Below are 26,648 nucleotides of genomic sequence, written 5' to 3' on the forward strand. Positions count from 1 at the left end.
AAGGTAATTAATTGGGTAAATGTTTAAGTAGTAAAATGTATTAAAACATTTAGCTTAGCAGTTGTTATTTAAAAGTAAAGAATTGGAACAGTTAGCTAAAAGTAATGTGCAAATAGTAAAGTTGTCAATTATATACCAAACAATGGAATATAACTGTGTAAAAATCGTTGTTGTATAAATTAATATTCAGCTAATATAGTTATTAGTGACGCAGAAACATCACTTTAAAGTAAATTCAATTGAACACATTAAAGTGTAATGGGTGGTGTCAGATAAAGGGTGACTTTTTTTAATAAGGGTGTTGGGGTACGTCTAAGGAATACAAGGGTTGGAAACACTTGACTAAGAGATGTGCAGACTGACTAACATTTGCATTTTTTTGAACAGTATTTTTCTTTTGAGTGAGTTTTACCCTCCATGATGGAGATGTGCACAGCTCTCCGCCGGGTCCTGGGAACACTGGTCAAACGAGGGCCGTGTGTGATGGATGGACAGCTCCTGCTTGGCACCATGCCAGCCCTGAATGTGCACACATGTCATATATATACAACGCATTGATATTCCACATTTCAGCTCAATTTCGGACTACAGGCAATATTTTCTTAAGTCTATTAAGATAACGATTTATTTTAGTGAGTCTGACCTGTGTATCTCGGGAGGGTCTCTCTTAATTTTGGCACTTTGTTCCATCACTTCTTTTGCAACTTTTCCACTGAGAGAACATAAATGTGAAATCATACACACGGAAACAAGCACTGTTCATAAAACGTATCAACAATATTTGGAGAGCAGTTCAATACCTGTATCGGAAGCGGCTACCCTTGAAGAAGAGATTACTACTGGACACAGTGCGGACTTGACTCGACTTCTCCAACCTGTGAGGAAAGGGAAATAGGAAACATAACTTACATAATAATAAACATTATGTTGTGCCGTGTTGTGTCTTATGTCCTGTCACTCACTTGTAAAAGGCCTGATTCTCCACTCCACATTTCCACAGGTGCTTACAGGCCTCAGGTGTAGGTGCAAAGTATGTCAGTATGATCTTCTTATCCTGTAACATGTACAGTACTTTAACTCATACTTACATCATATATATTTACCTCAATCAGACTCCATAGGGTGATAATGATTGTTATCAAGAGGTTATTTCCTGTAGTATTAACTAATCTAATGGCCACAGTGCATTATAACAGATCAATCAAAGCACATATTTTAAAAACCAACGCTCAGACAGTGGCTTTACTTTGCATTTTCCTCTGCTAAAACCCATGGCTAACACACACTGCTACCCAATCACTTCCCATTTACTTCATTATTAAGGATAGATTACACTGTCTCCCCACTTGCAGTGTTCCCATGAATAAAACAAGGCCACACTCATTAAACTCCATGAGCTCCACAGGCAAGAAAATGGAAGGTTTTAATAATGCATGCACATACCTCTGCTTGATTTGCATATACATGGAATGTCTTCGCTTCAAACTTGAGTTTGGTCACCTCCTCCCTGAGTTTGAGGTACAGAGACAGACAAAACAGAGGATAGATGGACAGAGAGGGAAATGAAAACAATGGAAACAAACGAAGACGAAGTGAGGAAGAGAAAACAAGAGGAACAAAGACAGCAATTGAAGCAGTAAGAAGGGAGACGCAGAACTGGATAAAAGTGTTAAAATATTAATAGAGACTGAAGGCGAATTCAACAGTGTTTCATTTCAGTGTTCAACAATCTCAACAATATGTTACTAATCACAGAAAAAGCCAAGAATAAGCTGAATGATATTAGAAAAACTATATTTCTACAACAACACAACTCCAAACAACTCAGACTGAAGCCGGTTGACTCAGCTGTAACTAATATCCTTTGTTCGGATCACTGGTTACTCTTTGTTTCATTTGGACTCCTCGCCCAGTGCTTGCACATGATATATTGGAAGCTACTTTAATACATGAAAGGGAGAGTTGTTTTATTACATTTGTTTCCTGCAGGATTTAGACTAAATTTAGAAAATATTAAAACAAATGTTTGGAAGTTTTCTGGCGCTACTGAAAAGCTGGAAAGATGTATGTCCTCATCGCTGCTTTAAATATATATTTATATTTCTGCTTTGTACTTAAAATAGTCCATGTGGACCTTTCGGAAATTACTTTCTCTTGACAAAAAAAACTGCAAAGCCCTCTTCATGAATGTTGGCATGCACATACAGAAATAACCATTATCTGAACTCACCATTTGAGGAAATGGACCCTCCTGTTTCCTTGCAACACAGTGAATCCAAAAGGAGTAAAAGCCAGAAAAGCTGGGTTCCCAGACACATCCTGACAGGAACAAAAACCAAAGGTTGTTATTATTCCTTTAGAAAAGCTTTTATAATCATAGTAAAATAACTTTCTCTTGTAAATGTCCTTAGTGATAAAGAAAGACACTTAAAGACAGTCAAATAACACTTATATCAATGGCATGCTTGACTTGATCTCACATTTACTGGATCCCATTTTATATTAAACACTGAGTCATAAAAAGCAGAAGCTCATAATTCCATATTTATTTTGTTTAGGACCACCTTGCATGGATGAGGGTCCACTCCATACGTCTCCAGCATCTGAGCCTTCTGGAGGAAGTTGAGCTCTGATATTTCAGGGATCTGACCTCTGGGAGATGAGAAGAATAAGTTGGTTAACCCGCATTTTTCAGAACCAACGTCAAACTATTACTGTGTTTATTCTATTACATCATCATTTGATTTTAACGTTGTGCTGTTTTTGATAAATGAGCTGAAGCCCAAAACGTTTACTCTGTCAAACAAGCACATGTTCTCCTATTACCCATCCACCCTTATTTATAATTCTTCCAGCACTGTGATGAATTTTCAGATTTCAGGTGCAGCTAAACTATTGGAAGATGCATATCTGATTGCTCCAGACAACATGAAAGGAAATGACCTATAGAGGGCAGTGTAGGATCAAGCAGTGCCTTAGCCCACCTGGGTTTACCCTATCCCATCAACCATGAAGGCATCAGCTGGAGCAGTAGCAGGCTGACAGCCTCACTGTGTGTACCTGCTGTGGCAGGAGGCGGTGACCTTGGCATGCACTGTCTGGCTGTCTCACACTTTAAGGGCAAGGAAGCGAAGCAATGTTAACTCAACCTGACCGCTACTTTAAATTCATATCAGTCCCCGAGCATAACACAAACAATGCTCCTATGAGAGCACGACATCACTACCATCCTGAAAATCCAAAAGGTAGTCAGCCTTTGCTAACCATTTTAAAGATAAGGAGTGGGGAGTGTGACATCTGCATCCATCACACTGGCCATCACCTGCTGTGTGTTGAGTGAGACACATCCAAGGCCCTTTTCATTACACCTGGCATTTTACTGTTAAAGGAGGGAACATGGCAGCAGCCTCACATCTCCAAAGTGTTTAAGAGAGCACTCATTTGGAAAAGTGATCAAGAAAACTTTTCTGATAAATTATTAAATAATAGACCCTTTCACACTGCCTTTCATTAGCACTACTTCTGACATCCGACCCTTGGAGATTAGATCGTGCAAAATGTTCCTAGACTATAGCCACCTCCAAAGGGAACAGCTCCAGATTCACCCAGCCGGCCAAACGCTGTAGTCTGAAGGACGTTGCAGTCTGGTGCTGTCAATAGCCAGGCATGTGTAGCATCAGGGACCCAACTGAACCTGTGCATGAAAATTTCAGTGCCTTGTTTTGCAGAAGTGGGTTGGCAGGTCTACAGAGAGTATGAAGGCAATGTCTGCTAAACAGCACAGTACCAAAAAGACGCTCAAATGCAAATGCAGAATTGGATACTAAATATGACTTAAGTTGCTTCAAAATGTGTGAAATGTGCTATTTTGGTTGGAGCAAATCAAAACGCAACATTACATTTCAATAATGTCTACAGTGTCTTAAAGCATGGATCTCACATATACACACATATCATTAGATGTTATATCATTTCGCAATTGTAACATCACTAACTAAAAAGTTGTAAAGAACAAATCCCTATTGATTGGAAACATTCATCCTTTTGTTATTATTCAACTTGTAGGCAAAGAAAAAACTAACATTTTTTGAAGATGCTCCAGTGTCATGAACTGAATGCTTTGGATCTTCTGTATTAAAGCCAAATGGTGCCACTATAGAGGGAAGCTTAATACTCTACACCGCACTGAGTAATACCCATAACCTTGCAGTGCATTAGACAAAGGTTCAACTGTAATAGCAAAGTGCAACTGAGACAATGGACATCCTTGGCGTGTTGAATTCAAGTGTATCCAAACTGCATCTTTGTGAAGCTAAAAAAAGCAACTGTATTCCGCATGAAAAGAGCCAAGGACTACTGGAGGGAGAAGTGGGTTTCATCAAATAAATAGAGTCTAAAAGGTTTGCCTGTCTGGTTTACTGGAATAATTGTGTGAGCGTTGATTTTAGGCGTTAAAAAAAGGTTTGCTTCTTGATGTTAATGGGAAATGGGCGACAAAGATCCTTGACCTTTCCTTTTAGGAGTCATAGTTTGTGTGAGAGACAGTGAATTAGTTCAAAACCTTTGACAACATGTTGGCTAATTTGTCCCTACATTTCTGGATCTGAAGCATATTGTCTGTCAAGTATCAATATTGCATTAGCATAGTCTTTGAGGAATTTCTGACCTATGAATTTAAGATGCACTATAAGATTTCAGTGTGTAGCATCATCTGTGAGGTGTGCTTCAGCGCTTCATGCTTTGTATCGTGGCTGCTATGGAAGGGAGGGATTGCACAGGGAAACAGGGATATGGACCAGTGTCACCTTACATCAGCTCAGTCTTGTGGATGTCAGCAATCCGCCGCTCCAACTTCTCCGAGTGCTTAGGGAAGAACTGGAACTTGGAGCTGTAGCCCTCTGGGTGTTTGCCGGGGTCGTGGTCGCCAATTTCAGCTGGATAAAAAGGTAAAAAAAGACACCGAAAGGAAGAAGATATGATTTCTTTTTAATCCACTTGTCTTTCAAATGTGATTGCCTTTCCAGATCTACGTAATTGCTCTGGTTGCAAGCACTAAAAGAGGTCCAAAACAACAACATGTGAACGTAATATACGACATGAATGTTTCAATATTTCCTGCAATGAGCAAATGATAATGTTGGGCTGATTACTCTTGGCTTGAATGATATCATGAATACCATATCCTCATATCAAACATGTCTGCGGCATTAAAAAGGAAAGAGTGTTTTTGTATATTTAAATGCATGTCATTTTTATCTTGGTATTCAATTACTTTACCATGTGCATTTTGCCACTTTAGTCTTTGTATGTGTTTGTCCAAACCAAAGCCCACATTACACACATTTGTAGACAAAGAACAAGAAGTCAAGGTTTTGAATACACCTGTTCACACCTGTGGGACATACAAAAACAAAATAAACGTAACCTTGATTCCATGCCGTACTTATTTGTTTTGGCATGTTGGTACTATCATAAATACCCGTCAGTTCTGTGGCCAGCTTCAGCAGCCTAGTTTACAAACCGCTGACATCAGTTCACTGATGGTGGAGGAACAGAGGAGTGGAGGAGTTTGGCTACATGTCTGCTCTCAAGGGAGATTTGTACTGCTCTGGCAGCATTACTGCTGAAAATGGAATTTTGAGAGCCAGAAACATTTCAGTTTGTGTAACTTACACTAGGATTCACATTTTGACGTGTGCACATCAGTGCCTTTATGAGCAAGAGACATCTGGTGGAAAAAAGTTTTCCAGCGAGGGAAAACTCAGACTGCCACTTGTTCGTCCTGGCAAAGTGAAACGACTGAGTCGTGAAGAGACAAAATGACAAACTGATTATTCTATACTTACTGTAAAAACAGACACAAAAACAACCTTCAGTTTTCACAAGGTTCTTTTACGGTGTTAATAAATAGATGAATATATAGATAAATATGTACAGTATAACAAGCAAGTCAATATCACCCAATGCCTTCTAAAACATTGGCTCATTGTATTGTGGTGTTCACAGAGACTCCCAAGAGTATTTAAATTAACTCAGAATTTTGTCTTAATAGCTTTCGGTGTTGCAGAGTTTATTACATTTACATTTTTCAATTTAAGTTAAAAACCACCAATTCAGATTTCAAACTCTACATCAAACAAATAGAATCTTTAAACTCTGAACACGCTCGGCTTGCAAATTTGCTCACACCCAGACAGTTAAGTATATCTACTATAGCAGAATGTGAGCATATAGACATATAAAACACAGCTGTTAATTAACAAGCCGGAGTGATATGGAAATCAGAAGGTCAGAAAGGAAATGGAAATGGGAAACAAACCTCTGTCAAAGGAGATACAGACATTCACATGTATTTACAGCTTTAGTTTAGCGGGCATATCCATCACGAGAATCCCGACTGTGGAAGCTGAGGTTAGTTAACTAACACTTAATCGCCTTATTTCTCTCTAAAATAAAGTGTGAGATCTAACATTTTTAGAATATGTCTGCGGACACCATGACCCTCAACATAGTGTGCGGACATTTAGGAGTAATAACTCAATGATGATAGCCTTTTTTTTTTGTCATACCTTGTAAAATGTAGGCAGCCAACAGAGCAGCATCGGATGTCTTGCACAGGAGGCGGCCATGGTAGAGATCCCTCTTAACCTGCAGGAAGACGAGATATCTGTGGAGTGGAACACAGATAAACTGATTTGGGTCATTATTTAGTTAATATCAATGTGGACGGAAACGGTGGATATTTCGGTTTAAAGGTAGAGTGTCTCTTGAGGCTGCAGGTGCGTCTGTGTGTGTTTCCATGTGAGTTTGTATACTTGATAAATCTGCAACCCATGTTTAAACCTGCTGTCTATTAAACAAACTGCTGACCTGTGTTTTATATCAGTGGTTATTAAAGATAAGCCAGTAAAATGTAAAATAAATGTAGCTAGCGAAAAAAAAACAATTATCTAGGGCCCCTCTACAACCAACTTATAATGACAATATAATTACAAGGTGTGTGATTGGCAATCAAAAGTTGTTTATTAGATTATTAGACACAGGACATGCAGCCAGTCGAGAGGCAGAACCTGGGCTAAAGCATAACCATTCTGAGAATTGACCATGATGTAAAATATGATTGCTGGTTTGCACTGAAATCCACTGGGAGCGACTCAATCATCTGCCCCTGAACATCGGAAAGATTACTCATATGTCAATTTTACCATTAAGCAATCATTTCAAACGCCTGAAAATTGGCTTTTCTCCAAGCAGCAAAGCAATAAATAGTATAGTGGTAAAAAATATTGCTATGTGCGGAATTATTGAACTGTTTTACACCCTGCGACAACCTTGGTGTAAAATTATACGGTGTATTAATAGCTAAAAGCAACATGAAGACCTATACTTAAACTGTTCATGTTTATGCTTGAATGCCATTCTATGTGAGGGTTTCCACTCAGAACAGACGGAGGAGGATGGAAGAGCTGTCCCTTGCAGGCTCACTCAAAAAGAGCTAGATTGCGAAAGAGAGATTTCACTGCGTGGCATCCGGCAGATGGATGTGATTTACATGGATCCGTGCGCATGGAAGCTCTCAGGCTCACTTCTCACTCCTCACAGCAGTTTGTTCAGCTGTCAAAGATGCCACACACAGTAGAGAAGTAGTGGAGAGAGTCATGACTCTGTAGCTTAATGTATGAATAAGGAACAACTCAAATCGCCCCCACACTGAGACTCACAGTTGGGATCGATATAGTGTTTTTTCTTGTACCTTCCTGGTTGCATTAACAATGATAACGTGGAATTCAAATGTGTCTGTTTTTCTTTTTGGCGTTTACCCTTTCTTGAAGTGTGTCATGAAGGTTTTTGTTCATGTAAACGGTCTCCAAGGCTAAAATCCCAAAGTTCCCTCCCACCTGATATATTTTTTGACATAACGACATCACTATGTAACACTTGTGCTTCTGTTGGCTAACGCTCAAACACAATGTACGTGATAGGCTAAGACTATCACAACAGAGCCGACCAGCTAACCAATCAGAGCAGACTGGGCTCTGGTTTCAGAGAGAAAAAGAAGGCAGTTTGAGGAAAATAAAGAACTTTTGAACATTAAAGCATGGAGACATGTCATAGTAGAGGCAGTACATATATGAACCTGAAAATTAGCAGAATATGTCTTCTTCTAAATAGTGTCGTTCAGATGACCTGGAATGGTGATTTCAATAAAGAAGAAGCTGGACTGAACAGACATTTTCCATGAAAATCTTTTGTAGAAACTAAATTCAGTTAGGATGGTTACAAACCTAAGCATTGAAATGATTATATCTTCAGACCAAAGCAAATACAACCTCTAACAGGCTGCAGTTATATATATTTTAATTATCTAAAAGCTGTCTGCAGAAGCATCAAATTATAACCGTTAAGAATAAGATACCTTTTTGTTCTGGCATTACGAGACAAGAACATGAATAGAAAGGCAGAAGATAGAGACATCCCCTCTGGTTTAATAAAACCCGTCTTTAAGTGCCTCGGAGTTGATGTTGATTTTCTCAGCACTTCTACCTCCTGGTTATGACTCCGCAAAAAATGTGGTGTATGATGAAATTGTCCCAGGTTGAGCGCAAAAGGATTAATCGGTCAACTGGGTTGACTTTCTGGTTTATAGACCTCCCTTTTTCCACATTATTGTTGATATTACCAGAGAGTGGTCAAACAATTAAAAAAATGCAATCCTGGTTGCCTGTTGAAAGGTTTGCTAAAACATGCTGATGTAATTGGACCTTTTGATTCAGAAAACGTTGTGCTTACTCAACCACTTAGAACATAGTAGTGGGAAGTGGCTCAAGGCTCCATTAGCAGCTACAAGCATAAAACACCTGAGTCTCAGACTGAACTGTCTGTGGTTGAGTGGGATTGTGGATGATGTAGGTGCAGAGGAGAATCCATATAATGAAAAAGACAATATCACTATTTCTGCTGTATTGATTTTATCCCAAATTACAACTGTTCATTGTGAGCCTGATAATGAAACAGGATTGCATCATCGACTCTACTACCTGTTGTATAATGAGATAGTATAAAATGGTCAGTATAACGCAATTAGAACCAAAGAAATACTTTTGCACCTTAATCAGCGAGAGATAACTAAAGTTGAGAGAGGTAAATATCCTGAAATCTTACCTGGTGATTTCCTCTTTTAGGGCAGCGGGGTCAGGTGGGTAAAACTTGACACGCAAACACATAGTGAAGGGAGGCTGGGCTGAGGAAAGAGAAAAATATTTATAAGTCAACGTTTTGTTTTCAATTTAGTTGGCAGGATTGGACTCCCATGATTTCAGAATGTTGCAGAGTATAGTAAGCACATTTATTCTTGAATGTTTTTTACTCAATCAACTAATCAGGTGTGTTAAATGACATACTTACATTTTATTTGTTTGGCAATTGACTTTGTAAACTCCAACCAATGCTGAAAGAGCGAAAAAGAAAGGTAAAAACCTGGACAAAGACTCTTTTGGTGCTAAACTGTCAGCCTGAAGTCTGATTGCTCAGCAGCTGGGCATAAGGATGTGTAATCTATAGCTGGAAGGCACATGGGGAGTACTTGCACCTCCTTGCTTCCTTTTCATTTAGACCCCCTTTCAACAGAGTCTCCATGCAGGGAGGCGATGAAGAGAATCTGTTTGCGGGATAATCAGGAGACTGCTGTTCTCCGTCAGAGTGCTCAACATCAAGAGAGCAAACTCTAATCAGTGAGATGATGACACGCTGACAAGAATGGTGCATTGCGATCACAATCACCGCAAAACACAACAAAGCTGTTTGCTTTAATTATTAACTTTTTTAGGAACACCTGCATTCACCATTTCCTAAAATATCTGTCATCCCCTTTGCAGACCCCATTTGCATTTTAGAAAACAACTTCAAGTCTTGAAAGCATTTTGGGATCCCATCCACAGTCCATATTGCAATTATTGACAAATAATTGGTCAGCCATGCAAATTCACCAAGGACTGTGTTGATTTATGTGATAGATATTCCTATTGATTGAGGGGTCTGGCCTTTTGCCAGCTTGCATATTTGACCAGCAGGCTTACCTACATGTCCTGAATATATGAATTTATCTAGAGGAGAAAGAAAACTCATTAGATGAATAAGACCTGAAATGTATACCTTACACTTAATAGAACATCCATCACTGCCTGTGAGACTATAACAATATCAGCTCTACCAGGTGATCTACAGATTTCTAATGTATCTGTTATTTCTAATGATCTGACTGCGATAATGTGGCCACCATTGGCTTTGCATCGTTGCATCAGCTTCACAGGGTTTCATGAAACCTTTTAAGATTTACATTTGAACAGTGCTATCATCCTCAAAATTAACTCCAGCCTGTTAAACACAACGCTAGATTACCTTTGACCCCCCCCCCCAATATACTTTTTAAAGGATAAGTGATTCGCTCTGTGAACGTGGGTGCACATTATGGTTTGCTTTAAAATATAAAATAGGTAAAAATTATAAAATTCATTCAGGGAAATTATACAGTTTGGCTGAAGTGGTTTTTAATTCACGGAAACAAATGACTTAAAATCCTTCCAGATTTATGAAGAAAGAAAGACAGAATCTAAAGAAAAGAGAGTAAGGGGACCGGAGAAAAGTAGGAAGCCGTAAATGAAAGGAGGAAAGAGAGAAGGAGATGATGGTATGTCACAATGTCGCACAATCAAATGAATGAATTAAAACTCAACAAATGAAATATAATAGAAATAAATCCTTACCCTCTGCTTGTCTGGATCAACATATCGAATGCCAAAGTAGTCTTTCTCCAGCAGGTTGAGATGGTGGCAGATCAGGTCGAACAGGTACTGACCCTTGGCGTCCCGCTGAAAGAGAAATTATTCATAAGGTTCTTGTTTTTGACTGACAATATAAGAGAGAAGGAAGGATAAAAAACTGAAATCCAGCCACTTCCTTTCACATCTTTACCCTATATTTGCATATTCACACAATTAATGAACCCCCAGCAGATCAATGGTGCATTCACATGTATGTGCGCACTCACAGAAATCGACAGCGCCTAAAGCAGAAATAGCATTGCACATTATACAACGTATTGATAGTGTCACACTGTGTTTCCCTCCCCAACAGGAACTACATATTTTGGAGCATCCGAGAAGTAAGAACAGCCAGCAAAAAGTACTTTAATATTTCACTATCCTCAAGGGAGATATATGGGGACTATTAAATATTCATATTAAGGCTTCAGCCACCTGTGCAAGCTTTGAGAGATTTCTGCTGCAGAAAAAAGCAGGCAGGGAGACGAGGTGTGAGCAAAGGAAAGGCTGTAAAAGGAAGAAACAATCGTTTCACAATTTCGCTTTAGTTGATAAAATATATGGATAACTAAAAAAAGAAGCTGAAATAATGTAAAGTTCAGTCATGTGTTACAGTGAATAGGAGAGGAAACAGGCCTGGCATCCTGTGAGAGCATGGCTCTTGCATAAAGCTGCGTCCTCCCAAAAGACTAATTAAAAATACATTTTAATGAAGTCTTTATTTAGATTCAACTGCAACCATAAGGTACATGCAAACAAGGCTGCCACTGAATTCATAAAACAACAGGAGGCCATAACTGGGGCTTTGGTTACAAGCTGATACATTCAGCTCTGAACTATGGGCATGCTGTTGTTGCGTGCTCCCTCTCCTTCACTCTCTCTCCTAAGTACGCAGGCAGGCGCACCTAAACTGCCCCTGGCTCCGCCTCTGCCCAGGTGTTCCCAACTTGGGGCTGATCACCCATATAAAAGGAAGCTGGAGGAGAAGGAGGAGCTCTCTTTGACTGACGGCGGCTGGCATTCTCGCTTACGACCCCCTTATGGCTTTAGCGCTATCCTATTTGCACGCTGACTGTGATGACTGGAGGACCTGGTAGTGTTTGTTTGCGTGTTTGTTTCCTCAGTTGAGGTTGCTCACCTGCCCTTAGTTTAGGGGGGAGTTCTAGGTCCTACGGCCCATGGTGTGGCTGGCTCAGGCTCCTTCCACCCCTTGTGTTCTGTTTTGGCCAGTCCTCCAGACCTTCCTTATTTAAGATAATTTTGTGTAAATAAAAGTTCTCGTTGATTGTAAACTCAACTGGTCATTGGTCAATCTATGTTGCGTGTCACAGCGTGAGTCACAACTGCCGTGGCCGTAACACTGTTCAGCTAAATAAGGGGTTAAAAGTGCAACATATTAGCGAATGATTTTGTTTATGATTTCAGCAAAAAAAATATGAATATCATTTCATTGGATGCAAAGGTGAAGAGGATAAGTTCAGATGACAATCTAGACAGTTCAGAAAGCCTGTTTAGTTGATTGTCATCCTTCTTTGAAACATATAAATGGTTTTAACAGTAGCATTTTGGGAATAGCACTTATAGGCTTTCTTGCAGAGAGGTTATGAGAGGTTCGATACTGCAGTAGCTTTACTTAGCACCACATCTGAAAGTGGGGAAACAGCTAAACTTGCTGTGAGTAAAGGTAACTAAATCTATCCAAAAAAACATATTTTTGCCAATGCGTAACATGTTGAAGTACAGTGAGGTCCCATAGAGAAGGTGTGGGGATACTCGGGTAAATATAAGAATTACAAACAAACTTTTCATAGTAAATCCACTGTCAGATTACAACCTGTTTTCACAAATAACATTGCCAACCCCTTTGTAGATGCCTACAGTAACTGACATACCAATCAAAAGACCTTGGGTTTAATTGAACAGTCTATTTCCACTTGTGTATTATGTTCTGTCATGTGTATTATAGGCTATAGCTCTTCTTCCTTCAGTGGCAATGCAATGGAGACTATAAACTATCCTACAGTGCCCTTTAGAAGAGACAATGCATTCACATTGTGAGTGACACAAAACTGCATAGTCAGAGAAAGTCAGCGGCAGAAATATGAGAACGGAAGAGGAAAAAGAGAAGAGAAATGTAAAACCAAAAACAGAGAGGGCAAGCCAGGCCGGCTGACACTGATTAATATTTCTCAATACAGCATTTCACAGCAAAGCATTCACAAAAGAGAATACATGCAGTAAAGGGCCCTTGTATGAACACTTTTCAGATACAATCCCTGTTGAGATATACCATTTAACACAAGGTGAGAATCTCTATGACGGAGCCCGTTCACACTTCTGTTTCACTCAATATCAGATGAAATGGCAGCACAAACACCTCTCAGGTCGCATGTGGATAAACATTGTCAGGGCATGTTGAGATGAGAGTTGATGCCCCTCTTGAGGTGGGGTTAAACCTGTGCTACTGCTAATGACAAACTGCACTCATTGCCATGCCTATGCAGCCTTGTTACATGAAAGATTGCTTATTTCAAAGCTGTCCTATTGAACAACTTCATTTTCTCAAAAAGAGAGATTGTCTCCATGTGCATGAACAACAACTAATAAAGTAAAGCTTTTCAGTAGCTGGAGTTAGAATAATCCCTCCGTTTGTTCAGTTTGTTAATAAACAGATCTTTAGCCCCTTTCACACATGCACTGCAACCTTGCGCAGATTTTACTTATAAGGTTCACTTAAGCCCATCGGTGAAAAGAGCAGCTCATGGTTGCAAGTCAGCGTGTTGATGACGTTTCCATGTGTCTACACGCTCTACCTAGGTGCCACCCCTCATCCAAATCAAAAGGAGTACAGGATGTAATAAAAGGCACGACACAGACAATGGTCTTTCTGTGTGCAAGATATGCAAGTATGTAAAAGGAAAATCCTGAGAATTCCTGAAATAAATCAAAATTCTGAGAATTTCTGAAATAAAAATCTAAATTCTGAGAATTTCTGAAAAAAATCATTAAGCAAAGACAGATATAGTAAGCAATTAAAGAGGTAGTATGACATTAAAGCACACCATGGCAAGATTGCAAACGTATATGTGCGAGTTAAATCAGCGACTATTTAAACCTAACACCAAAGCACAACTTAACATGTCCACTTGTTTCGAGCTATGCACTTGCCAGACCATTTCCCAGGATGCAGTGGGCTGACCCTCCATCTCCTCTATCAGTGTGTCTGTATGTCACTGTCACCATTTACACACTGACGCACCAGGACAGGCCTGCTGACTGTACCGGCAGCAAAAATAGAAACACGCATATCAATGTGCAGTCTCACACATGCACACACTCAGCCCTGCTTCTTCTATTATACATGTCATTGATGCACCTGTGAAACCTGGAGCTCCACCGCATCTTCAGAGCCTGCACATCCCACTTCCTCCATCTGCTGTGCAATGTCGTGTAAACTATACAGCGCTGCCCAAAAAAGACGTCCCAATTAATCATGGTACTGCTTCTTTCTTTCTATATGCAAATATGTGTGTGTGTGTGTGTGTGTGCGTGTGTGTGTGTGTGTGAGAGAGAGAGAGAGTTTGCTGATCCACATCCAAGTCACGAAACAATAACAGAGAGACAGTGCGATTCATCTCAGTCCAACACTTCAGAATTTAAATACAACTAATTCATGAATTGATATTATTATAAAAGAGGCTCTATTATGCTTTTTTTTGGGGGGGGGGGTTCCCTTTCCTGTAGTGTGTTATGTAGGTTTTTGTGCATGTAAATGGTCTACAAAGGCTAAAGTCCTAAAGTTCTCTCCCTCACACTCCCCTCCCCCTGCCTGAAACACCTTGATTGGAATTCTTTGTTTACTTCCGCAACACAGTGACATCACTACAGGCTCCTACTGGCTATCCAACACATTGTACGTGATAGGCTAATGTGCGGGACATCTCTAAGCGGTTGACCGATCACAACAGAGCCAGCTAGCTAAGCAATCAGAGCAGACTGGGCTATGGTTTCAGACAGAGGTTGAAAAGAGGAGCTGCAGCACAGGCAGTATGACAAAAATAAAGGCCTTTTTGAACATTGTCACAGTAGAGGCACACAATGCAAATATTAACCTGAAAATGATCAGAATATGTCCTCTTTAAAACAGGAAATCGGACTCCTTGTAAAAACGGTGTTAGCACACACGTTGTACGATGGATTTATGAGCTGTTACAACACACTTTAAATGGTAGGATTTAATAAAGCGCTTCTGATCTGGAGTCTTATATTGCGCATTACTATGAGTGCAGGTAATCCCATTGTTCCTGCTAAATTACCTGACTCCGCACTCTGATGCAGTTTGAAACGGTGCGATCGAAGCTCACTCTAACTTTGCTCCGTGCTTATTGTCTGGCTCGATCAGACAGTGATAGAATAAAGCAGCAGAGTCTCTCTTGCCCTTAGGCAGCTGACCAAACACTTCTGATGAATATGTGGTGTTGTGTTGCATACTGATGAGAGACTCTGTACTTCAGTGCACTGGCCGCGGCTCCTCTGGGGAAACGCAGGCAGGCTCGGAGGTAGAGACATTATTGATCTTAAGTTAAGTGTTTTTCAACATCCTTATGAGATTTAAACCCACAGCGAAGATGCGACAAACTAGTGGCTGCAGAGAGGAAATACTGTATGCTGCCACCTTAAGCTCTGAGTTATTGTTTTCTAATATATAAATTGCAGATCTTCCTTGTGATCATGTGATTTTCGTGTAGAAATGGCTTCTCTCACAGTGTTCTCTCCCCTGGGTTGTATTTGCTGTTGTGGAAAATAATTAGATCAATACTATCCTAGTATTCAAACCGTTTTATGGCATAAACATCATGGAATTGAGAAATAAAATAACCTGCTATTGAGAAAAAATTGCCTTACAGTTAGACGTTATTCAATAGGGTTTTTCAACAGGTCCTCACACTTTACACATGCATTGAAAACTAACTATTTATAAAGTTCAACATTTTGCAAATAGGTAAACTCTGGCCACTCATGAATATAAATAGTACAATCTATCGAACAGTACTGTAGATGTCTAGCAATAATTCTAACACTTCAGGTGAGCATGTGTCTATTGTTTCACCATAAACTTGCATAACAAATGCAGTTAGTTTTCAGATGAGAGCTGAGTCCTACTTAGCTGTAGTAATTGGGCTTTGAATGCTGATTTATTGAGTTGAATTAGTAAAATTACAACACATTTCAGATTCAACAACGCGTGGTTTAAATATGACCTACTGTCATCACATCACGTTGCAGATAAGTGGAACTATTAATGAGCTTTATGTCAGCCTGTTTCCTTATGCAATCAAATTCATAATAAAAAAAAGGGTGAATAACTGTATTTAATCTACCAACAAGAATGTTTTCGAGCTTCTCTACAAGTTTAATATCTAGATGTAGATCTATGTTAATCTGCTAAAGTTACTAAATGTCACGAGGGGGTTTCATCATGTCTTTTTCAACAACACATCTGAAATATTTGTATCCCTTACAGTCCCCTTGATGCCCCTTATGTAGATTAGGCAGGGTTAGATCTGTGAAACTGGTCCCACAACATATCTACAGTCGTTTTGATAAATGGTGTTTACAGTCAGCAACCCAAACCAACTTCCCAGAGAAATTAAACTCCATTGATCACCCGCTTACAGCTTCCTCAGATGTACAGAGTGTATAAATCACAACTCCCTAATGAGGTCCAACTTCTAATGCAACATATATTTATATGATAACAAAATAGAGCAGAAGTTGGTTTGTCGTTATTGCTCAGGAGCTCAGGTCTCCATTGGGCAATAAAATGATGTATATTGTGACGTACACTGCCCGGCCAAAAAAAAGGTCACACACTCTAATATTCGTTGGACCGCCTTTAGCTTTGATTACGGCGCACATTCGCTGTGGCAACGTTTCCACAAGCTTCTGCAGTGTCACAACATTTATTTCTGTCTTGAATTAATTTTTTGCCAAGATCTGGTATTGATGACGGGAGATTCGGACCACTGTGCAAAGTTTTCTCCAGCACATCCCAAAGATTCTCCATCGGGTTCAGGTCTGGACTCTGTGGTGGCCAATCCATATGTGAAAATGATGTCTCATGCTCCCTGAACCACTCTTTCACAATTTGAGCCCGATGGATCCTGGCATTGTCATCTTGGAACATGCCCGTGCCATCAGGGTAGAAAAAATCCATTGATGGAATAACCTGGTCATTCAGTATATTCAGGTAGTCAGCTGACCTCACCAGACCAGATCAACTGCAGCATCCCCAGATCATAGCACTGGCCCCACAGGCTTGTGACCCTTTTTTTGGCCGGGCAGTGTATATCAACCATTAAAATCATATTTAACATATGAAGACATGTCCTTATAAATATAATCTTAGGTACACTACTACAATGTGTCAGTCCACATTGTAAACTAAAAGTAAAACATAAACAGATAGATGATGCACAGGGGACTTTGTTGGCAGATTATATGATGGGACCTTCGATAAAAATAAAGGAGGAGGGCAATGATTGTACTGTCAGCTTTTATTTCATTGAGGTCTGTTATTTGATTTCACCGGTCACGACAGATGGCTGTCCCAGAGGCCCTGTTTTCTACGCGTTATGTACGTGTGCTTGCTCCTCCAGTCTTCACATGCTCTGTGGACTTTTTAAAAGCCGTATCTAATTATCTGTTTTTTATGAAAGTATCTCCTGAGGAATGGCTGTGGGAAGATAGGGTGGCAGGGCTCATGCTACGAGCCATCGGGGGCTTGTTACCAGAGGAAAATATGTACTCAGATCAGGCAAAGGAATTCTGGGTAAGTCCCACAAGATAGTTCTGGCAAATTGAAAAAAGCTGTAAAGCTGCTGAAGTAGTTGTAGTTGTTGTTGCAGTAGTAGTGGTAGTAACATCAGTTGTCAGGCTTGTGATGGTTGTAAAAGTCACAGCAGTATCAGTAAACATCTGTGTGCATCTGCATGTGTCCTTATTGAGGGGCATGGGGATGTGAGAAGCGGGCAGAAGGGATATTAGCCACAGTGATTCATGGGTAAATGAGATTATTGCAGGCCTGTCAGTGAGAGAGGAATGTATTAAACAAGCAGAGGACCTTAAGTGCTTTATAGAAGCACGCGGAGCGTTTCATCGGAGCTATAATAAAAGTGATAAATGGAAATTACCCAGACTGGGGCCAAATGATCACTGGTCCTTAGTGGAGCTGCAGCCCGCCTCGCTCAGGTCTGGACAAGCCTTGCGTCAGATTAATTATTGAGTGGGGTTCTATATCAGCTTGGGAAACACCACATCAATAAATGATGGTGTCATTTTAAACTAGAGGATGAAAATTGCAACAACTGAGCGAACGGTCCTAAAAGGTTACCGCTTCTACGGTAGGTAGTCCTCTGAGCTCCTGGGAATCAGGTGATTAAGTGGAGGAATATTGTTTGCTTGTCCTAAACAAACACCCATTTCTTTGACGCCCAACAGCATCATTGATCAATATTTCAGTTCCTCACTGCATGATCTTTTTTTCTGATTTTAACTCTTGTGAAAAGTGTTGCCTCCGAGGCTGTAGCAGCAAAGCCTGAAATGGCTTCCTATAATCTCATGATATGGTAATATGTACTTTGCATACTCTGGAGAGAAGCCATAGAAGAGAAAGACTGGAGTGGATGTGACTGTCAGTAATCAGCTGAATAGTATTAGAAGAATTTCACTCAACATGCCATCTCAACAATCTAATGGGAGCAATATATCAGTTATATTACAATGCCACCTGCAGACAGCTTGAGTATTATTCAGGTACACATTTTGTCTTATTTCAATGTAATGAACAAAAGGTACCGACAACAAAGAGGGATGAATAATAGGCCTTGTGATACTTTAAAAAACAAAGATACATTATACCGAGTAAAGGTTTCACTGGGACTCTCAGTATGTATTCAGAAGAGCTGAGATTAATGAACAACTTAGCAAAAAAAGACTCTGGATAAAACTCTTTTCACTGGTTTTTCTGTGACTCATATGACTCTTACCACTTCCTATAGATTAGACTCACTCCTCTCAATGTAATTTCAGAAAACTGTATGAGATTGGATCTTTATTTGGCGGGCACAGACATTACTTTAGGTTTGGCTGTATGGTGGTGATTCATTCCTGCATTTCAGCACGGTGGCACTTATTTAAATTGCTCGGGCTATATTACTTGTCCCGGGATTTAACCTCAACATAACTCAGGAAACATCTAATGCTGTGAGAATATCTGTTTTATGTGCCTGGGCTTTCGCACTGTAATCACTTTAATATGTTATTGTACTTTGAAGTATTTTCAAGCTTGAGCAGAACTTCAAACAGTAACATTTTAATAGTCATATTGGGTGTCTGATTCCAGATCAAAGATGTTTACAAAGCATAAATATAATAGTTTCATTAAAAATATGGGAAAATGTTTGCAATCGTGTGTTAAGGAACGAGCTAAACAAGTCCTGATAGATACATTTTTAAACTTTGGACTGAGTGACTTGTTTCCTGTTGCTTTAGTTTTCATGCTAAGCTAGCTAACGTCTGGCTCTAGCTCCATATTTAGCGCACATGCATGGCTTTGATATCTGTTCTTTCATAGATTTATACAAGAATGTGAATATTTGTTTTTATACACAGGTTGAACTAACACTTTAAAGATTAAGGAAAAGACAGTCAACTTTTTTCCTAAGATTAACATAAGATCTCTATCTTAGCACAATAGCACATTATAGAACTTAAAGGCTCCAAGTAAAGACAGAAACTCATCGTAAAAAATGCATTTCTAAAGAGAACAGTTTGTCAATTTACAATGAAATCCCAACTCAAGGGACAACAACATGCTTTCAGGTATGGCATTACTTGACAACACAGACAGCCCTTGTGTTCCCTCACATGCCTGTAAATACTCCCTTAGGTACAAGACAGAAAGACAGTGATCCTCTTAAAAGATGTTCACTGTCAGCAGGCTGACATCTTACTGCTGTTGGTCTCAGCGATGCTGGTCTGCGTTTACAATCAGCTCAGTTGTGCTAATTCTTTCATGTTTAGATAGCGGTTCACAGTCCTTAGAGCTCTATTAAAAAGATGCCACGGTGGCCCTGAGAGAAACCCATAAGAGTTATGGGGGCAACCATACTGCTTTCAGGCTAGAACTGAAGGTCTTCAGAGAAAGGGGCATCCGACAGAGGAGAAAGCAATAAAATATAAATAGGAAGAGAAAAATGATAAAGAATAAGTTCACAAATAATAAAGTAGAAGAGAAAGCAAGAGTACAAAAGCAAGGCAGCACAAAGAGTCTTGGCGCTCCAGTTGAGAAGTCTCTCAGGCTTTTCTCCAGGAGAAGGGCAGCGTTGTGAATGACATAAAAAGGAAGCCAAGCCCCTGAGCACCTGTCCTTTCTGTCCTTCCTTTAACCCCCCAGCGTCAGGGACAGAGAACTCTCTAACAAAGTCTCCTTGAAGAGTCTTAAACTTTAGGTATAAAGTTTATGTGTTAGGCCTTTTTCTCAACATGGATTTTGTTTCTTATCACATTATATTACATGTTATTTAGCTGACACTTTTTTCCAAAGCAATTTGCAGAAAGTGCAATTAACCATGAAGTCCCAAACTCCGAAGAGCAAGAATCCAGCAATTACATTATTTTTTAATAAGCCAAACTATTTTTAAGTGATACACAGAAATGTGTTTTTTTGCCTTTTTTTTATTGTCCTTAGTGCAGTATAAACAAGCTCTTTCCTCTATGCTCATATATCTTTATTGCTATGGGTGCTTTTTAGTGGATGCAAACAAGGTCTCTCATTAAAACTGTGATGGAAACTTCTGGATCAATGGAGACGAAACTCAGAGAGACGCGGTAGAGCTGGAACTTTGATGGCAAACACTGAAGGTTTATTATGAGTTAAAGGCCGGAGAATTGAAAAGACATTTGCTGCAGCCACGGGGTTGACAGAGCGGTAGCCCACCCAACTCTGAAGAACTCCATTACAATACGAGGTTTTAACCAGTTCGGAATGGACAATCAACATTCCTCATCAGCGAGACCAGACAAATATGGACCCTGAATCTAACTAGAGCTGTCGTCCATAGAAAAGAAGCGCCAGGGAACCTACTTTCCAAATAAGAAGGGCTTCGAGACGTCCCTGAACAATAACCTATCTCATGGTAGCTTGTGCTCGGGCATAGACTGGCATCAACAATTTGCCCAAGCTGCCCCTCCTTAAGGGAGATTACAGCACCCCAAGGCCGAAAGACCTATGCCTTGGGAACGCAGACAGAGGAAGGAGAAAATGAGGAGCTGTGTCAAAGTTTAACTACTTAAGCCAAAGATTCCCTAACAACAACCCTACCAGTCTTATACAATAAAAGGAAGGTCATTGGCAGCAAGAAACATAGTCAAAGTCTTAGTCAAGTTAACCATCCCTGGACTCCTCTATATGTCAATAAACGAACAGATGGAAAATTGCAAGGATTGTTGGTGTTGCTCATGTTACAGTTGACTTTACATCCAAACACTCTGACAACACAGCAATTTCAAATCCATCGCTTACTGTCAAGAAATAAGCAAAAATCAGAAGAGAGCAAGTGTCTTTCACTTGTACGTCAGTGGTCTGAAATATAAAAGGAAAGCAATTTAAAATAAGAAAGGCTATTCAGAGCAGGAGAATGTTTCAAAGTCAAGTGGGTGTGCAGCTGAATGCTTGCTCCGCACAGAGAAAGGTAAGAGCTGGCACCGTTTCTGGCATTCAAACAAACACTGCAGCAATGTACACTTTCTCTGCAGAGTCATATTTAAACATTTACAACCAATACATTTTTGAAGGTATGCCAACTAAACACTGCATTGTTCTACAACACTCTGTTTCGGGTTATCATCAGAGGACTTATAAAAATGTTCAATGTTTCTTGCCCTCGAGCATAGACACAGATCTTTACATGTACTGGTTTATGTAAGAAATGCGTCAGAGGTACAGTATTTGAGAATCCTCTTTTTGCCTTCCTTCTCTTGTATCAGTACAATATGACTGGTATGACATGCATAGAGACACCAAGGACAGAACATACTGAATAATTAAAACGCATAAATAGCTGTGAGCGCATATTTGCATATATCCACGCGTGCATGTGCTCATATTTCTTGGTCTTAGTCATGGTTTTGCATCTATTGTTATAGGCCGGTCCCACTGTCAAACAAACAGGCACCTTTTAGCCCACATACTTCACCCCCATGTACAATTCCTGGTTATATTGCACACCTTTTGGAAAGTGTCTGGTAACAACAGGGTGCATTTTAGCATATTAAATACAGTTTCTTCCTACAATGTTTAGCTTGAACCTGCATTCACATGAAAAGCAGTAAAATAGCTCTGTGTTGATCGTTGAGAGAGACTAGGCGGAAGCACTAGCCTCCGCACACCGCTCGAAATTAGCGCTAATAGCTGTAGCTTGAAGACCAAATTGTTCCAACTTGTTATAGCTGACGTTTTGACACACAACCAGTCCCATAACAGCTGTATGAAGCAACGCAAGCTAGCATGTTAGAAACACTTGTTAGCAAATGTAAGATACATGGACGACTTGTCAATTGAGTTGAATTATTTTATTTTGAAAAGTTAAAAGCTAAGAAACCTAAATCAGTCTGTGATCCTCAATAGAATAAATACTATGAACATTCTGGGAAATCGTAGGCCTAGTTTCATTTCATGACCATTAAAGATAGGTAGTCAGTTGTCAGTTTCAAAAAGTGAGTCGACTCAGGCCTTAAGATATAACTGACGCATGATTTTTCACACATTAAAGTATTACTGTCATTCTAAGCTGAGCCTTTTAAGAAATGAAGGGACACTTTAAATTGGATCCACTAAACTGTGCCAAAAATCTGGAACATTGCTAATGATCACAGGAGACGTCCTGCTAATAGAAAAGTAATGTTCTCCACACTTTCATTTATTAGTCAGAGGTCTTCTGCATGAGACTTTACTTTATTCTTAGAGCTTTGTAAGACCTAAAACTTACAAACGTTCCTGATGGCTACATTAAAGCTAAGCATTTACATTTTTGACTGAACTGAAAAAGAATAAAGTGAGGAAAACCATATATCAAACCCTGTTTTGTCATGGTACCAATTCTGTTCCTCTGCAGGTGCAGTTTATGCATTACTGCAAATAGACACTTTTAAACCCGCACTAGATCCAATAAAAGGCTCATTACAGCAGAGCTCGCCAGAGGCTCACATACTCACATAACATTCAGGTAAACAATAAACAAGCCATCACTCATTTTCTGTCCAGTTATGTTGGAAGAATATTATTGTCTTGTATGCATAATGGGTTCATCTAGAAGCCTCTGATTGTGACACATAGGAGAGGGGTAAGTGTTCAACAAACCAACAAATGAATGTGAACATTGCAGCCACAGATTCGGGTGCATGATGTTTGACATGCATGCATAGTTTGAGTTCTTTTGGTCTTTCAAAATGGAGATTTCTGCTGGGAAAAAAAGAAGCTTGTTATTTCCCTATCAGCTTCTATATGGAATAGTAAAAGAGAGATAGAGGGATGCTTTTGGCAAACACAAGGTAGAACGCTAAGTGGTGAATTAGCATAACAACAGACAGAACTTCAAACAGGATCTTCCTGTCAAAAATGTACACATCAAAACCTTTGGATTAGCTTTGTGATCAGGAAATGACAGGTAATTCTCCTGAATGCACACAAACTCAAAATGGACCAATTAAAAACACCAGCTGCTGTGTAGGACAGTGTAAATGTTTACAAATGTAGAAATGACACGACTAATTAAATCACTGCTTGGTTATGCAATAGTATATACATAAGGTATGAACGAGTTTCGATAGGACATTTTTCAGGATGTTTTGGTTAGGTGCTTTTGTCACATTTGGTATGCAAACGGGGGGGACAACATACATCTGCATGAATCAAAAGCTATGATGTTTTGCTACAGCACAAATAATAGATACACCTGGTGACCTTTCCATTGTGGTATAGTTGTAAAAGGGTAAATATAGGCAAACAAATAAAGTAAAAAAGTGAAGCATTCGTAATAATATTCCCCTTGATGTTCAACTCAAACGCAGTATGAATGGACTCTATAGCGGCGATGGTGCTAATGCTAACCCTTATATACAAAGTGGCAGAAATAAGTGTTTTAAAAACTGAGGGGTTTTTCTAATGGAGGTAAACGCCCTGGGGCCACTTTACCACACAACTACTCAGCTTCTTAGGCCGGATAATGGCAGTCCATATAAGAGATTAAGTGAAGGAGCACTGCTAATACAAAGATGTTATTACTTGGCTGAACAACCATTTCACACACCATGAAAAGGTAAGTGGTCAGATTAACTCTGCATGTTTGTGGATATATCAGATATTGAACAACCCGTTATAAGAAAAAACAAAATGCTTCAAAGAGCAACGGTGAAAGAGACATTTAAACGAAAATGGGCAAAACTAATACTTTAGCGTAGAGATATAAATCATGCATTCAAAATCTACCACAGTGTTTTAAAAAATACCTAAATAACAAACCGTCAAAGTACTGATTTCAGTCACAATGTGATGCATGCTATCATACTGTATATCACATTGTGAAATACCAATGCATTAATGTGTTATCCACTCTAATGTTTCAGCTGGTAGAGCATATCTTTTTAAATGACTTGCTACTGGCAGATAGCTAAACATATACTTCAATAACATCATTTGTTTGTTGCTTTCATACTTAATTCGTATGAAAAAATGTTTAGAAATGAATCCCCCTTAATCACCACTTATGACCCACTAGAAGTGTGTAGGATTGCCTGTAACTGCTCTAAGATACTGCCTTGTACTTTGTAAAACACACATATTCCTCTTTTAAAAAACCGTGGCAGCATGCTATGAGCAGTGCATTAGGGCAGGAGTGTAACACAAGGCTTAGCGCTCTGACACTGCGGACAGAGGTTCCTTCTGGAAAGTGCTAACAGCCAATACCGTTGACCCGAGTGAGCAGACAGCAGGTCAAACGTGTTACTGATCACGATTGGAGGAGGCGCCCTGTATCTGCTGTGCTTGCATCCAGACAAGGATTTGGAAGGACGCTGTTGTGTTTCAGAGCAAAGACACCCACACACACACACACACACACACACACACACACACACACACACACCAGGAAGTATCCATGCTGGAAAATCAGACATGTATACGTGCAGGCACATGCACAAGGTTTATCTTATTTCACCAATGATCTGACCATGATCTCAGACAACATATTAGCAGTGCATTTTCCATACAAAGGTTTTTCATTATCTCTCCTCACACTCCCCAGAATGCACCATGAGCACACTTGCATTGGATAAATTGGTTTGTGTCCTCTGGGGACCGTCACTGTGCTGTCACACAGTCCGGCTGCTGCCAGAATGGTTTTCTGTATGGAAAACTGAGCCACAGCAGCAGTAAAACACCATCCCTCTTATAGCGATCACTTAATCTAGACACACCAGTGAGGCAAAAAGTGAACCATGAAACCCGAACGTTTTATATAATAAGAGGAGAAGACCAATGAGCCTACCATTCAGAATAGACATCATAAGCTTACACAACACGAGGATACCATTTTTCAGGCCTTTTAACACTGAAGCAACTTCACACCAGCTGTTTTTACGTTCAACCATCTCCCTTACTGTTGGGGTCATTGTTGTGGGTGGATGTGATGAGATAAAGGGCCAAGCACGGTGCACTTTGTCCAGTCTTCTTACTACAAAAAGAAAAACTGTGAATCACGCTGCTAAGATGAAAAGGATTGTTATGTGTGTGTGAGTGTGTGTGCGCCTCTATGTATGTGTTCATCTCACAGAGGCCATGACCTCGGCATACACTCGCCTGGGGGACACATTTACCATGTTGAATTTCAACCTCCGCTATTCAATTTCACATTTCCTTTGTTTATAAGATCATTTCAAAAGACACCTGCTGAGAGTAATTTATTTATGTGCATAATTACCCCGTCACTTGAGTTACAATCTCAGTGTTCACCAGCAGAGCAAATAGCCTCTTTGCAGGCAAACAACTCCATTTAAATGCCTTTATTTACAAACAAAATGCCAGAAATAACTATTTCTTTATCAAGGAAGGCATTAATAATACAGAGAACAGAGAAGTTTATCTTTGTCCAGAATGTAAGGTTTTACATTAGTTCATTAATGCCCCTTTTATATACAATGTGTCTTTTTTACAGCCCTGCACACATGATACTACGCTACTGTATTTCCAGTGCTTTATCCCGCAGGCATGTACGGCCCTCTGCTGTATTGATCTCCAACACATAACCTCGGCACATGAGCCGTGATTAGCCACCCACACAGGACCTGTAACACTGAATACACACAAATGCAAAAACACAGCTTGGAAGTCTGTCGTTCAATATGAAACTCTGAACCCTGTGGAGGTGTAGAGATAGGAAAGCCAGGGATGCACACAGTACAGAAAAGCAATAGTAGTAAATCATCTGAGAAACCTCTGCTCCCACAGCCTAAAGCATAAACCATCAAGTCACTGGTTAAAAAAACAATCCCGTTTTATAGGCAAAATTGGAAAGAATAGTGCAAAAAACATGTGCACAGTGACAATGGGGACGCATCTGAGCACACCATTAATATCGGCCCATTAGAGAAGAGTTTGTTAAGGGGAAATGTAAATGAATGCGTGTGAGAATGCAGACTCCAAGTCCAGTTCAAGCAGGTCATGACTTAAATGGCCCATTTGACCGAGTGTAGACTGTAAGAAAGGAGAAT

The 26,648-nt window shown here is 39.8% G+C and overlaps 1 protein-coding gene across 2 annotated transcripts in view; it reads right to left on the bottom strand.

The window, feature by feature from the left end:
• The window catches only part of frmd5b (FERM domain containing 5b), a 59,586-nt gene that overhangs the window by 4,941 nt on the left and 27,997 nt on the right, over positions 1–26,648 (bottom strand). Inside the window, exons 2-13 of one of the 2 annotated variants that reach the window (XM_063881774.1) lie at positions 10,764–10,868; positions 9,406–9,448; positions 9,163–9,241; positions 6,570–6,667; positions 4,811–4,934; positions 2,565–2,652; positions 2,231–2,319; positions 1,444–1,507; positions 963–1,054; positions 801–875; positions 644–712; positions 413–519 (exon numbers count right to left, since the gene is read on the bottom strand). In XM_063881774.1, coding sequence (XP_063737844.1) covers positions 413–519; positions 644–712; positions 801–875; positions 963–1,054; positions 1,444–1,507; positions 2,231–2,319; positions 2,565–2,652; positions 4,811–4,934; positions 6,570–6,667; positions 9,163–9,241; positions 9,406–9,448; positions 10,764–10,868 — 1,033 coding nt within the window. Of the gene's footprint in view, positions 1–412; positions 520–643; positions 713–800; positions 876–962; positions 1,055–1,443; positions 1,508–2,230; positions 2,320–2,564; positions 2,653–4,810; positions 4,935–6,569; positions 6,668–9,162; positions 9,242–9,405; positions 9,449–10,763; positions 10,874–26,648 lie in introns of those variants that run through there. The other variant, XM_063881775.1, reaches the window with a different exon arrangement.

The sequence above is a fragment of the Eleginops maclovinus genome, chromosome 4 (assembly GCF_036324505.1).
Source record: "Eleginops maclovinus isolate JMC-PN-2008 ecotype Puerto Natales chromosome 4, JC_Emac_rtc_rv5, whole genome shotgun sequence".
NCBI classification, from domain to species: domain Eukaryota; kingdom Metazoa; phylum Chordata; class Actinopteri; order Perciformes; family Eleginopidae; genus Eleginops; species Eleginops maclovinus.